This window comes from Chelonus insularis, unplaced genomic scaffold (assembly GCF_013357705.1).
Source record: "Chelonus insularis isolate UGA/USDA-ARS -01 unplaced genomic scaffold, ASM1335770v1 contig_358_pilon, whole genome shotgun sequence".
In the NCBI taxonomy this organism is placed as follows: Eukaryota; Metazoa; Arthropoda; class Insecta; order Hymenoptera; family Braconidae; genus Chelonus; species Chelonus insularis.
Window position 1 is genome coordinate 217,798 of NW_023276522.1, and position 15,160 is coordinate 232,957.

A 15,160-nucleotide genomic window follows, 5' to 3' on the forward strand; every position below is an offset into this window, starting at 1 on the left:
GCTAGGTATAGCACTAGGTTTCCCTAGCGGGTTACTGAAAAACGTAAACGTGTTCACGATACAATAAATTCTATTGAAACGGAAATAATAAATACTACAGTCGGATACGAATGTTCATTGGCTGCATTGTGTCATTTAATTGACGGGTGTATTGAAATACATATGAAAAAAAAATAATAATAAATAGCATTGATTAAATCGCGAAAATGGAGAAAAAATAGACACGCGAAAATCTGGCTAATTGGAACGAATTTGCTAGCAAAGCACAAATGCAACAGTGAGCTTGGTGGATTTTTTAAAATTCATAGACGAAAGTGTGGAATAGGGGCAAAAGGTAATTTAGATCTGCTACTGGAGCCCTCTGCATCTCGTTAGTGACACGAACGAGTGCTGTCGGCGGTATGTTAATGAACTTCTCGTAAGCATTTTAAAACCACATGTTTTTTCTCTCCATCTCTTAAATATATGAACGTTTACTAGTTTGTACTCACACTCAATGTTATCCATTTTTTGGATAAAATTGAAAATTTTTAGATGTGTTGTAATGACATATACTTTTTAAATCATTCCTTTCACACAATATAAAAATAATTTAAACAGATTAATGCTTATCACAACGACATATCGTGAAGTTTAAATTATTTTCAGCCAACCTAAGGAACAGAGCAACTTTACTTAAATGATACAAACCATTACACACCACGAAGGGAGATAAGAATTACCTCATTATGCGAAAACTTTTTTCTTTTTAAAGAGTTTATAGCCGGACATTGTTAAAATTAGCGTGACACGAAAGTAGCAAAATTTGTTGAAAAAAAAAAATCTTACAATGTGTGAGCTGTCATGCTGATGAAAAAGGTAATTTTTCATTTTTTCTAAAACTTGAAAAAAAAATCCTTTTGATTTATTTACTTTTTTTTCTCTTGTTGGTGATAATGATTGCGAACTTTTTATTAGATTGAGCATAAATTATTCTGCAGTAATAATCCTTACAAGATTTTAATTAAAAGTTTGACTAAAGTGTTTCTTGTTTAATATAATTCTATTGAACGATCAAATGACATTCAATTTCAAAAAATATGTTTTAATTGAATAGAATGAGTAAAATTTGATTGAAAAAATATTTTTTTATTATAAATATGGCTATTGAAATTTTTTTTTTTTATAATTGCGTTTGTCTAAACAAAAAAAAACTATAATAGATTCTTTGTTTTTAATAATAATTTTTTTTTCAGTTACATCGTAAACTAATAGTTAATCTATATTTTTGAAACCCTAGAATAATAAAAGCTTTCGCTAATTAAAGGAAAATTCTTTTTAAAAAATAGCTATCTCATAGGCATAATTTAGACTAAAAATTCTATCCAAGAATTTTATTCAATGAACCTAGAAATACTTGTTCAGTTTAGCTGAGTTTATTTTTGTAATCGTTTTTCGATGGATAGAAGTAAGTTAAAGTTATTTATTTTATTGTTCGTGGTTGTTTTTTCCACGTTTAATATATTTTTTTTTCTTAAAAAAAAGAAAAAAGCCAAGAAGTTTGCTGAGAAACAATTTTATTTTTATAAACTCTTGATTCTTCAAGAAAAAAACATCGAACAATGAAAAAAAAATATTATTTAACCATTTTTTTCCAACCTAACTTACTTTTCCAATAATTTCTTTAATGAAATCATTCCCAACTTGTAACATGTTAAATTCAATTAATTGCAATCGTTATTCCAAATTGGTTAAAAATGTAATAAAAATAAATTCAATTTCATCGCTTCACATGCTGACATTTTTAATCTACGATTCGTCCATCAAGGTTTTCACTGAATGAATTACAGTCAACATACTTTTAAGCATATTATTAAAATAAATATATATAATTATATCATCTATCATGTGTTCAATTTAACGGATTATACTCGCAGACAGAATAGTAAGAAGTTTCATGTAACTGTAGTGCTTCTGATACGAACTCTTGACATTCATCACTCTATATCAAGTCACGCAAACACCAAACATCCAGTTCCATGTTCACTTTAGTTATCTAACAATAAGTATATCAACATGATGTCGCATCCTATTACGTTTCAAGGATACCCTTGGAGTACTGCCAATATCGTGGCAATTAGTGTAATAATAATTTCCTCTAATTTCGCGCATTAACCTAGTTAAGCGGAAAAATAAACCGAAAATATGTGATAAAGAATACGTAAAATGATAAAAATTTAAATGGAAATAGCAAAAATTATAAAAGTTCTTTGGACATTAATAAATGAGTATACATCAAAATTAATGTTTACTGCTAGTAGTGGACATCAGTTGCAGTTGCAGAATGCATTTGATTGAACAGAGTATCTCAAAGCATAATGATAATTTAAATAAAATTAAGGGTAGATCTGTATGTTTGAATTTGTCGTAAATGAGCAGAAAACATCGCGCCACTGAAATGTCGGAAAAGTTTTCGAGTTTCCGGCATCAAATTGATGTGGCTGGTACTTTAGGGTGGTGTCCTACTAAATTTTCTAGACGATGCTGGAGGGCACTTGTTTTCTCTCTTGTACTTTTTTTTTTTCTTTGTCTTCTCTTTTATATAAATTTCTCTTTTCTTTTCTTACTGTGCTTTTCACATCATCTACCACAACTATCAACAAATTCATTCAATAGAAATACGTACAAGTTACGAGAGTAAATAACAATTTAGTTGAATAGAAAGTAAACTATAAATATGAATAACCTTTCTGGTATGAAATCCATGATACAATATCATACGATATAACTATAACATTTATTTCATACAATAGGATGTAATTAATTTTATCCGGTCAAAGTAGTTCATTAGTATTGGATTAATTATAGAACTTAGTAAATGATACATTGAGTTACCATTAAATAAATTTGAGTGCACTATCCACATCAATTTCCGCAGTACAATTTCGCGGGCCACTTCTATCTCATATCCGTCCCTCTCAATCGAGTGGGAAAATTCATCTCACCACATCTTCCACTCACTATCCTCGTCCACTTCCTCTACGTATTTTAACTGTTACTCTTCATAGCTGTCGGACCTTACCAAATGACTACATTTCGTTTTTCGATTCCCCAGTGTACTGTCTGACTTTTATCGCACATCTCTACTTAAATCCATTTGCCAGCAACGACCCTCTAGTTATTGAAAAAATTTGTAATATAAATTTTCTCCAATAAGTCAAAGAAAAATTTTTCAAACAATTTTAAATTATCGATTTTTTCTTCTCTATCTCTTAGATAAAAAGGCTATAATAACTATTTCAGTTTAAAGAACTCACGTACCAAAAGTTTGATTGCAATGTTCGTAAAAATATCAACTGTATCAAATTACTTCTAGGTAGCATTAATATCGAAGGATATATATATATATTTACTTTTTTTTCTGTTATATCTTTTATCTATGTTCATAGCAAATACATGGTGAACTGTATATATACAAAAGTAATAGAGAACGAGTAAGTATAATCTATAGAGTCACACGACAGAAATATTGACGTCTGTCCGACTGATAACTGACCATATTCACTCGCTCGAGGCGATGTAGTAGATTCTGATTGCATTTGAAATTTTCTTGTTACTTTCTTTTTTTTTGTCATTTTTTCTACCATGAGAGCGATATTATTTATCTAAAAATGTTTTTTATTATTAAAAAAAAATAATAAAAAAAAAAGTTTCATTAAAAAATTCTATTTCTTGGATAAATATTCATGGCTACAATTAATAGAATTTCTGGAGACTAATAAAAATAAAATAATTTACTCATAGTAGCAAATATTACTAATAAATAAAATAAAAAGAAAAAGATGAATGAATAAAAATAATCCGAATTGAAATCAGAATAAATTAATCATCAGGATAATTTCTGAATGTCAAAGTAATTTTTTTCATTGCCTGATGAATGTAAGAATAAGAACTAATGGAGGTTCCTAATGACGTGATAAATTTTTGCGATATGTTATCGTAGCATTAAGTGTAATAAATAATACAGCAATAACGAGCATTCTGAATGAGGCTAAACAGTAAAGAGATATCGTACTCATAATAGTAGACGATATATTTTCAGAAAAGCTCATTAGAGTGAGCCAAAAGCTATTCAACGAAGATCATTGGTGCTAGGCGACAAGTGGCGGTAAATGGTTGCGAGGAAAGCAGAGTAGTAGGCTAAGTAGGAGATTGAACATGGATGTGTTGACGTCAAAACACCACTCAACTGGCAGTATCTCTACGCGAAAGCTAAGCTTCCTACTAATCGCTACTCGTAGCAACGCCGCGAGCTAGAATCCCCCGATTATGCTGGTCCAGGCGCTTGGCATGAGAATTGAGAGAAAGGTGGACGTAGGAGGATTTGTACTTGAAATGCGATGGTTGATATCACTACTTTTGGTATAACAAAAAACTCTTTGTGAGATAACAGTACCACTGAACACTCGCTTAGTTGGGAAATAGAAGGGCAAGAGGAACGAGAGATTAACAACAGGCAAAGCGTCGGACACACGATAGTCGAAGCAGCGGTCTGCATAAATTACATGAGGGCTATGAAACGCGTCGCGTAACGAGACAATTAATACACGGACGGTCGCGTCGAGAGTCGAACCCAGTGCGAAGAGTATGGACCAACGAAAAGCGACAACTCCTACCCACGTCCTATACCATCCTATGTACTATCGTACGGTGAATAGTACACAACTACGTGGTTGAACGCGAATTAGAGAGACTCTAGTTGTGCAGTACTCACATAATAGCTTCACTGTTTCCAACGTTCTCCACCCTCGGACCTATGTGGTATTGTTACCGATGCCTAGTTCCTTTGTTTTAATTTGTTACCTACCGGTATGTGCACACATCACACGTGTAATTCTGTTTAAACTTGCACTCAAGAGTAACACTTTTCGAATGATTTATTAATTTAGTATTAAGCTACTTTCTACACGCTGATGTGTATTGTTTTTATTGATTTGCTTTTTTTTTTTATTTCAACATTTTTAACGATTGTGCAAAAAAAATTCAAACAAACGTCAAATCCTTGTGTATAAAAGGAAAAAAAGAAAAATATGATTAAGTAAAATGACCAAAGTCAAAATATGAACGTGACGGTACTCGGTTAGCAAACGAATCTACATATAATTGAGCCATTGCCTCACCTTTCCCCGTAATACCACGTACGCTATTTTTTGGTACAATTTGCAAGAGCGGCGCGAGAATTCGTGCACCCGTAAAATTTCCTAGAAACGAGCGTGTCACGAAGCGAATTGGAGTCGAACGTGCAAGCTATTGTTCGCTGGTCGAGCCGAGTGATTTTCATCACCGACAATTGTTCCTTTCTTAAGCCAGCCTTCATCACTACTCGGCCCATTAGCACATATTTCCGCCGGGTTTGGTCTGCAAACTATCTCTGAGGTACTGCAGTGTTTTCTCTCGTTCAATCCGTCCATTTGTGCACTACATACCTCACACTTTTGTGAACTTTCGCTACTTTTGAGAACCAACGACTTGATTCAACTTTGCCAAGTAATTCGCGGGACAGAAGGGCGCCAGCAGCGAGTTTGTTTTCACACCATTATATCTATCTTCAGCTAGCAGCTATTTCCTTTTTGCTTTTTCTCTTCTACCGTATTTGGACGCGTGATCTTAGAACCCATCTCGAACTTGATTAAAGTCACTCGGTGATAGCAACTTCTTTCGAACATTGTTCAACTTTGAAATGTAATAAATTCATTTTACCATTGTCTGACATATATTAACAAATCTTGACTTGCAGTCATCTACGCTTATTCATACTTCCATTCAATCATTTGAAGGAATTTTTTCTTTTCATTTGCTAGAAAAAAAGTCACTTTATCAAATAACGTTCAGTGAGTGGAAAATAAACTCTAAAAAGGAGAAACATTTTTTTATCTGTAGTACAACTATAAAGCAAGCAAAAGATCTAAGAAGACTAATATTTATTTGAGAGAAAGCAACAAATTGAAAAAAAGTCTTATGCATAGCACTATTGCTAGAAGTCGTTGTCTTTTAGCAAAGAAATTGATTTGAAAATATTTATGGGTGCATAAAATGTAAGGACAATATTATTTACAATGAGTGGAAAATAAAAATAATTACATTATATTGTATTGAAAATGATAATAACTTTGACAATGCTATGCAATGAAAAATGAAATCTAAAAAATTATGCTTCACTTTGTTTTTATTCCAAACAGAGAGAAAAGGACTGCTGGACATTATTTTATCATAATTGTTAAAAAAAGTAGATTAATTTGTATCAAGATTTCCCTTTTATTCTCATAAATAATTTTTGCTAATTCCAAGCTTAAATTTGATTAAAAAGGACCTTTTTTTTTATTTTTCCTGACTTAATAATCTCACCAATTTCATGGTACATTTATTCCCATTTATGTTATAAATACATTATAACAGGGTATTAAATTACATGTTAGGAATAGATTAAGGGATAAATAACGTTACGAATATGGACAGTGAGCTGTTAGAGCATGTAATCAAAGAACATGTAACATAATTTATGAACATATCCTAAAGAAAAAAAAATGTAATAAATAAATAAAAGCGGATGATGTATCTAAATATATCTTTTTTTACAGGATAATTAATTTAAAAAAAAATTTATCATCATGTAAAGTTGCAGATAAAGCATTTATTTTTGTATTTCCAACATTATTCCAACTAAATAATTTTGAATGATATTTACCAATATTCTGAAAATTCAATGGGCTCAAACTGTATTTAATTTCCATATTTATTTATTTTGACAAATAAAATTTATCTGCTTTTAAAATTTGAAGTGTATCAATTAAAAATCATTTTTCATGTTAAATGTCACATCTCATGTTCTGGAAATCATTTCTAACTGACCAAAATTTAACCACCAGCTAAAATTATTGAATAATCAATACCTATTTTTAAAACATTAACAACAATCATCACAGCTTAATCACAAAATAAAACAAGCTGTAATATACATGTGACCTCGAATGTCCATACAATCAAATACTCGGTAATATTGAGTTCTAACAAACATGATCAATAAAAGAGTACAACGAAATACGATCATTAGAACTATGAGATTTTGATTGAAGTAATTAGAGACCATGCAATTCCTAAATATCATATTGACAGTTTTATCTCATTTACTATCAGTAATATAGTCTGATTCTTTTTAATTAATTATGAAACAGGTCAATAGATTACCATACAATTTCAATCAATACTTTCTTGCAATGAAACAAATCATTTTTTATTAATAAAGAAAAAAGTTACATTACGAATTTCAAAATAAAATCATTTTTTTTTCTCTTTTATTTTTTAAACAAAAAAATGTCAGTACCTAATCACACAAAAATGACATGGTACCATGTCATTGTCAATATATATTGATTGACAGCCTAATATATTCGATATCTACTTTTCAAAACGTGTTCATCTAGAAACATTTACATGGACAACTACTTGAAAAGTTACTGCCACCAATTTTTTTTGAATTTTATTTTTAAAATAATGTCTTTATTCTAAGAGAGAAAATTGAAGAGAAATCGAGAAAAGATTTATTATTTCCATCATTCATAAACTGACAATAAGTTTATCAGGACACATAAGAAGTGACTAAAAGCTTCACTCAAAGTCGACAGCTTATCCTACTTCATCATTTATATTTCCTTTATACATAAAATTGCGACCAAAACTTCTTTTAAATGACCAGAAATTATAATCACCTTGGATTTCTACAGAAATTTTCTACCATTAGTAAAAGCTCACTCATACTAATTATTCTGAAGTAAAAGCTTCTTAAAAATGTGCACGAGTATTCATGAATTTTAGTTTTTAATGATAAAGGCTGATATTGTTATGGTTATTATAGTAATACAAACAGAAGAAGTAGACCATGAAAAATTAAAAAAAATTAAAACTCAAGCACCACTTGCACGCAATTCTGAGCACGCGTTACGTTTTTTACCACACAAACACGACCTGAAATGCGGTATTCTTCAAACTTTATTCTCAGAACATGCCGCAACAGCTATAGCGTCTTTTTTATCCAAGTTTTTTCTACACCACGACCTTCCTCTCCGGCAGTTTTTCTTCGCTCGCGGGTGCGTTTCTATGACCCTTTTCTGTGGGTTTGTTTTTAAGTCACGTGGGATGATTGGACTGAGGTCTTAAGCAGAATCTATTATGAAATTAATAATGTAAATCTTCATCTACGTCAAATTTTCATTAACCAAGTATAATAAGTACAATGAAAGTAAAACATTCATTAAATACATCAAAACTTTTCATAGTGTCAGTCATTTTTAATCTACCTACTGACTGATGGTATATACATTTTAATTTCATTGAATTATAAAAATGATACACTAAATAAGTAATCAATCAAACTTTTTGCGTATTAATTTCATTCATCAATCAATTTGAAAAAATAACATCCATTTAGTTTAAATAGATGATCCCTTTTCCATAGCCATCATGATAACTCTCTACATGTCTCTGATCTACTGAATTTATTAAACGTATTGTCAGCACATTAGACTACATGATTCTCTTGACTTCTATATCAGAATAGGTACATGCTGTGCAGAATGAGAGAAAAAAAGTCAAAATACGTCCCGACTGCACGATAAAAGATAATGAAATTGACGCCGTCTTTCTGTAGACTCATAAAAGAGTGTCTTTTTTCGCCATTTGCCAAGAAAATGAGATGCCCTGTATGTTTCGCAAACGATATTATATTCATTCCTATTCTTGCGAAAAAAACCCCGACGAGCGGAAAAAACTGTTAACATTTAACATTAAAGAGCATTAAAAACTTTGTGATTTTTTTATTACAGAACCACGTGCCCTTATAAAAGGTCCATCAGACATTTACGTGAAAACTGGCAGTCTACTGACGCTAACTTGTCTCATGTCTCAAGGACCACATGACTTGGGAACAGTAGCCTGGTACCGTGATAATCAGCCAGTCGTAACATCTTCGAGAAGTGAAAATGACGTGAATGTAGAGCCACGGATCACAGTGGAGACTGAGTGGAGCGATGCTCTTGAATCGAGGTGAGTCTGAACGACTGTTAAAAATGTACAGAGGAAAGAGATAAAAGAAATGGATTACAGAGTCTGTATGTATGTAATCCCCCTATTATTAATTCTGTCTAGTCCTTCTCCTTTGTGAAACTTTAGATTTTTTATGTCTCTTATATACATTCATCCTCCTTTCTGTACTTACAGATTAACGATTACCTCTGCAAAACTGACTGACTCCGGAAATTATAGCTGTGTGCCAACTATTGCAAAGAGGGCCAGTGTCAATGTTCATGTTATTAATGGTAAACAGATTTTTCTTTCAAGTTCACTCTGGTTATTTTATTTATGCAACTGTCAATGGAATATATTTATCTTAAGTTTGCTAAAAAAAATGTAGACTGAGGTAAAACAAATTCTGTAGAATTGAATAGTTCGTTCATGAAATAAAGTATGCCTTGACAAAATAGAGCTTTTCTCTGTAGAGAGTGAAAAAAAAAAATAATTGTCAAGTTTTTTAACTTTTAATGATATTCGAGTGATTACTTTACATAAAATATAGACTCTAGAGTTAGAAATGAGCTTTTTTGACAGTTTTGAACTACGTAGAAAAAAAGTAAAATGAATGAAAAATAAATTCACCGTTGGATCTAATTACTTGGATATAAGTAGGAATTAGCTTTTTTAGAAGATTATTACGGGTAAAAAAAATTTTTGCTTCTCTAAAAGCTTTTTGATGAGTCACATAAAAGTAACAATTCTACAATTTATTATATTAGATAAATGATAAAATAATTATATCATTTTCATAGATATTATGTATTTTATTACACTCAGTTTTATTTTAAAAAATAATCTGAAAGTTATTCGAGACTAGTTTATCTGGTGCTTCTCGAGTCAAGAAAACTATTAAATCACCTGTCGTGTCTGGATTAATAAAATTCGAAATTTATCCTAATACGAATTTTATTTTTCTTACCATTTTTTTTCTCTTGAATAAAATACGAACTCCCTACTGAAATATTCTAAAAAAAATGATAGATCTTTTTTTTTTCAATTTTTAATGATGCATTTTTTACTATTTTTTTTTTCTTCACGAAACAATTAAAAATGGTATAGGATGTCTTTTACTCATCACTTTATAACAACTGGGAATAAAGAGAATGAAAACCAATTTTACAGTTGAAAAAAATTATATAATCGTTTGTCAAAAAGCATTCCATTTTGAAAGCTAATGATCAAGCTCAAAGATGTTTCGCATGAATTATTTTTTGAACTTCATCTTTGAACTTTAGGGAAGCTTTTAAATTTGACAAAAAATGAGGGAATAATTTTTTTCTTTTTCTTAAAATTCTTATGAAAGAAGTACGGAAGGAAAAATTCCCAGTAGTTTTACGACTTCTTTTGTTGAAAACAGAAGTTTTTTGAAACTATTTATTATTGAAATAATTTTTTTAGCCATTCAAATTTTTTAAATAACTTATTTCTTATGTCACATATAATTCTCACAAATTTACATGATTTTATTTATTGAATGTAATAAAATTCTTGTTATCAGTCAATTCTCCAAGGTAATTCTTAGAATGACACATGTAGAAAGCTGGAGTTGACTTGCGTATAAATTTATCATATTATCTGTCAATTTGTCACTTCAACTGAATATCGTCAACTTTTTTTATACAGTTGTTAAAAAAAAATACTTCACGACCGAAAAAAATTGTAAAAATTAAAAAAATGTTTTATCAATCATTCATTTCAATGTAATCAAGAGTCTGTAAAAAATGAATAATTATTCAAAATAGTCAAATTGCGATGAATGAGAAACCTTGATGACATAATATGAATAAAATATTTTCCAAAAATAAATATTATAATTTTTATAATTATATTATATGCGATTGAATTTCATGAATTACCTGAAAAATCAGTTTTTTTGTAAAAAATACCTTCAATATTTATCTTGCGTGACATGTATTTTTAATTTATAAAAAAATCAAATGAATCAACTATTAATTAAAGAGATTTTAAATCTAAAAAATGATATTCTTCAACACAGCACTTGGAAAGAGATTACCATTTTAATTGTATAAAATTCATTGAAAATTAATAAAAAATAATTTCATGACAATAATGACTGGCTTCTCGTGAAAAGTGTGTTCTACCTTGATCTCCCTTATCTACGCAGAGCAGATAATAATAATAGCAGTTAGATACACTAGTCAACTTCGATTGAAGAGGTAGAAAAAAAGTATGAAAAAAGGCACACTTGAAATCTCATTGTATAATCATTGTTACTTGCTATACCCGCATTATAAAAGAAGAGTGAGACTTCTATTTTTCATGATCCAGCAAGTATTCTATATTTTATCTGTTATGTTTCACCTGGGTGACGATAAAAGAGTACTTTTACTCTTCACTTTTCCCTCTTTCTCGGTGCACAAATTTGTATTACCAAGGAAAAGCTTCATCAAAACTAGTTTACGCTTGATAGAAACTTGTGAATAGGTAGAATTAGACCAGTATCACAAACATACCTGAAAGCTCAAATTCCCAGGTATTTATATATTGCAACGTATTTGCTATTTTTTTTTTCACTCTCTGAGTTCACTTACTAAAGTTAAATTAAATAATTACATTTCATTGACGATATTTTTTTATTTGCACGAAGAATAAACTCGAAATTTGTTTTATACGTACATGTCTATGTTTATTTATGTTTATAAGTCTAGAATAACTGTAATTAAATACTCGGGAGGATGATATGTAGAATTTACACACTGTTAATACACACCTGCGATTGTGTATATACTGGATGCACAATTTTCCAATTCCAAGTTTACTTCGTTGGCGCTCGTGCATCGACTGCAACACTTTTCGCAAATATTGATGGAACGTGTACATAGCATTCACACACTGTTTCTTTCCTTTTGTTAGGAAACTATATGAATAATATTCCATACGTTGCGATTTTTCACACAGATGTCAATTTATATTTCAAATAAACAATAAATATTTAAATAAATAAATAAAGCATAAATAGAACATTGCAAATATTATAAAATTAGCTTTATTATTTTTTTTAACTGATAACAGATGGATAAAAAAAAATATAAATTTGTATTTAATCATGAAAGTATTTTTTTTAAACTTATTTGGTGATTAAAAAAAATCTGGTAACATATTTTACAGAGAAGGTGAGATAATTCAGCAAAGTACGCGAGAAAATTTCATTTCAAAAATAGATGCATAAATTCATAAAATATTCTATCAAAAAATGATGCTTGTAAAGGTAAAATGGTTATGACCTTCTTTTACGTCAATTTAATCTCTGACCTTTCGTTCAACAGAAAAATTGAAATATCATATCATTTTTCAGTATTAATTCGATATAAAAAAGCACTTGGCTCTTCTTAAATATTTCTTTTCACAGGCTTTTTGTAATTTTTTCTCTATTCTATTGCTTTATTTTTCTTAAGCCATACATCTTTCTATCGTGACTCCCAGAGGCGGTATCACGTCGATAGAGACACATGAGGAAACTCCCGAGTCATAAATTCAGGCAATAAGTTCACGCTGGGGACGAGCGATATCGGAATCAAATCAGTGCCAAGTAGACAAGCCGAGGCGCAACTCGAACACGTAGAATCCCTGAAACTTGTGCAGCCATCGGCATACTCGCTTGAGCGCATTACCAATTGAGTCCCTCTACTCTCTATCTTACACTTACGTACTTGTATGAACTTTCAAGTGGGCTTGTCGTACCCCTTATAGCTTTCCTCTTGATTTTCCGCTGACTTCAACAATTATGCCAACAATATACCCTCTGTACCGGCAACTAATACTAAGTTGCTGGGCATCATCAATTCTATACAAAATCTCCATAATAATCAAAAGATGAATTTAGTCCCCAACTAATCATCAAACTTCTTTCAAACCCTTGTTATACTCCTAAATGAATATTCACTAAGTATTTATAACATGAATCACATTAATTTATACATGAGACAGATTAATAAATTACTCCATTGAGAAAGTTTATTTTTATGATTTATGGACTTCATTAGTGTGGCTTTATGATAATTCACAAATTTTCTGTTGCTCGAGATAATGCATAACTTTTTTCATAAAATATTATTATTTATTCAAATACTCCCCTTTTACATCACTTTATTTTTTAAGCAATAAATTACAACTTTTATTGTAATTCATAAATATTTTAATACAATTGTTGGTCAGTGCAATTAACAATACTGGGAAAAGGTCGGTTATAACGAGGGCTTTAAGGTTTTTCATAAATAAAATCCTTAATTTTTAATTGCATAATGAAGAAATTTTTATCAAGAAAATCATTAGTCACCTTTCTTTTGAATTCTAATGAGTGAAAATAAAAAATAAAATTCTTCTCATATAAATATCAACTTGAAAAAACTAAAGTTCCTCATCTTGTCCTGTACATGGGGCAAGATGATGCACCCCTTTGGATGAAACAGATAGATCACACAACAAGCACACTTTTGATCAAAATATCTGTGGCACTAACGACTTCGTCTAAATACCGTCAAATAACGTCAGAAGAACATTTCTAGCGACATCGTTTTATCAGTGTTATTACGGTCCTCATCTTACCCCACTTTTTTCTACTTGATAAAATTGCGTCTCGAGAAAATAGATAAAATAAAACCATCTCATCTAATTTTCAAATAGATTTTGAATATATAATTGAGGCTATTTAATGGAAAAACCTTGATTGTTGATTTAAATTCAGCGCATCAAAATCTGGACCATTCATTCATAATTTACTCTAGTCGATTCTATTACGGATTCTCCTGTTATTTTGATAAACAGGAAAATAAATAAAAATTATTCCCGATGAAATACAATAAATGATTACAAAAATAAAAATACTTTGATACAAAGTAAATAATTTTATATTGAAAGTAAACATAAAATATATGACCAAATGTGCTTACTGTTTCTAGGCGAACATCCTGCGGCGATGCAGCACGGTAACACTGCTGTTGGAACACCAACATCAGGCGCCTACCTCCTGCTTGCACTCATTATCGGCCAGTTCAGATAATATGATGCGCTATCGTTGCATGCACGAGGGATTTGCGTGTGTAAATTCATCGATGCGTGAGTGTGTTTGTAGGAAATGCCAAAATAATTTCAAAGTGACGCCCAGATGATTATTTTCCAACAATAACAACTCAACAAGAGATATTTATATAATCATGATTAAAAAAAAATAATAAGCCAGTTCATATTTGGTTTTAGACGAGTCATTTTGCTCAAATGTCGAGATATTTCGATATTTATTTGATAATAAAAAAAAAATGGAATAAACAATAAAATAATAAATAATCGATATAATTCAATATGGAATTAATACACTATATTTATACTCTCGACCAAGAAAATTTTTTACTCGTCATTATCATCTTGTGCAATTAATTAAAAGTCTTGTTGAGGAATATCTCTTGTACACGTGATGAGACTCCATCAAGGATAAAACCATCGGGTGTCCCAGACTCAAAACGAATGAAAAAATATATATAAAGAAGTTTCAAAAAAAACCAAAAAAAAAAAACGATATCTGAGCAGAATTAAAACAATATTGTTTGTAGGTATAAACGAAACGCGAGCTCTTTCAGAATTGTTCGACGTTCGTTTTTGTAAAATGAACAACCTACGCCTCTTTCACTCTCAGTTTTCATATCCTTTCTTCGTCCTCTTCACATTCTACATCATATTCATTGTCCTGAACCTTTAGGTTAAAATCCTCGATAATTCCTTCGTCTCGACAAACAAGTCGCGTCATTAAAAACCAAGTCTTGAATTTTGAAAGACGCCGATTTGTACATTTTTTTGTATCTCAACATAAAAAGGTTGAGCCATTCCTGATCAATACCCGATCCTTTGACATAGATTTGCACAGTGTTAAATGTCAAACTAAGTGTCATACTATAGAATTTAATTAAAATAAAAAATTATCAATAAGAAAAATTACATTCAGAAATTAATTGTATAATGACATACACACACATACACTGGTACACAAAGACAATTGTTTACACAATCCTTGAAGTTACTTATCGTGTGATGTCAATGTTGC

The 15,160-nt window shown here is 30.5% G+C and overlaps 2 protein-coding genes across 3 annotated transcripts in view; one reads left to right on the top strand and one right to left on the bottom strand.

The window, feature by feature from the left end:
* The window catches only part of LOC118066938 (zwei Ig domain protein zig-8-like), a 104,611-nt gene extending 89,881 nt beyond the window's left edge, over positions 1–14,730 (top strand). The window contains exons 4-6 of the mRNA XM_035083384.1: positions 8,859–9,078; positions 9,253–9,350; positions 14,025–14,730. Of these exons, the coding sequence (XP_034939275.1) occupies positions 8,859–9,078; positions 9,253–9,350; positions 14,025–14,125 (419 nt within the window). The 3' untranslated portion in view covers positions 14,126–14,730. The remainder of the gene's footprint in view (positions 1–8,858; positions 9,079–9,252; positions 9,351–14,024) is intronic.
* The window catches only part of LOC118066939 (E3 ubiquitin-protein ligase MARCHF3-like), a 107,642-nt gene that overhangs the window by 69,633 nt on the left and 22,849 nt on the right, over positions 1–15,160 (bottom strand). The window lies entirely within an intron of this gene.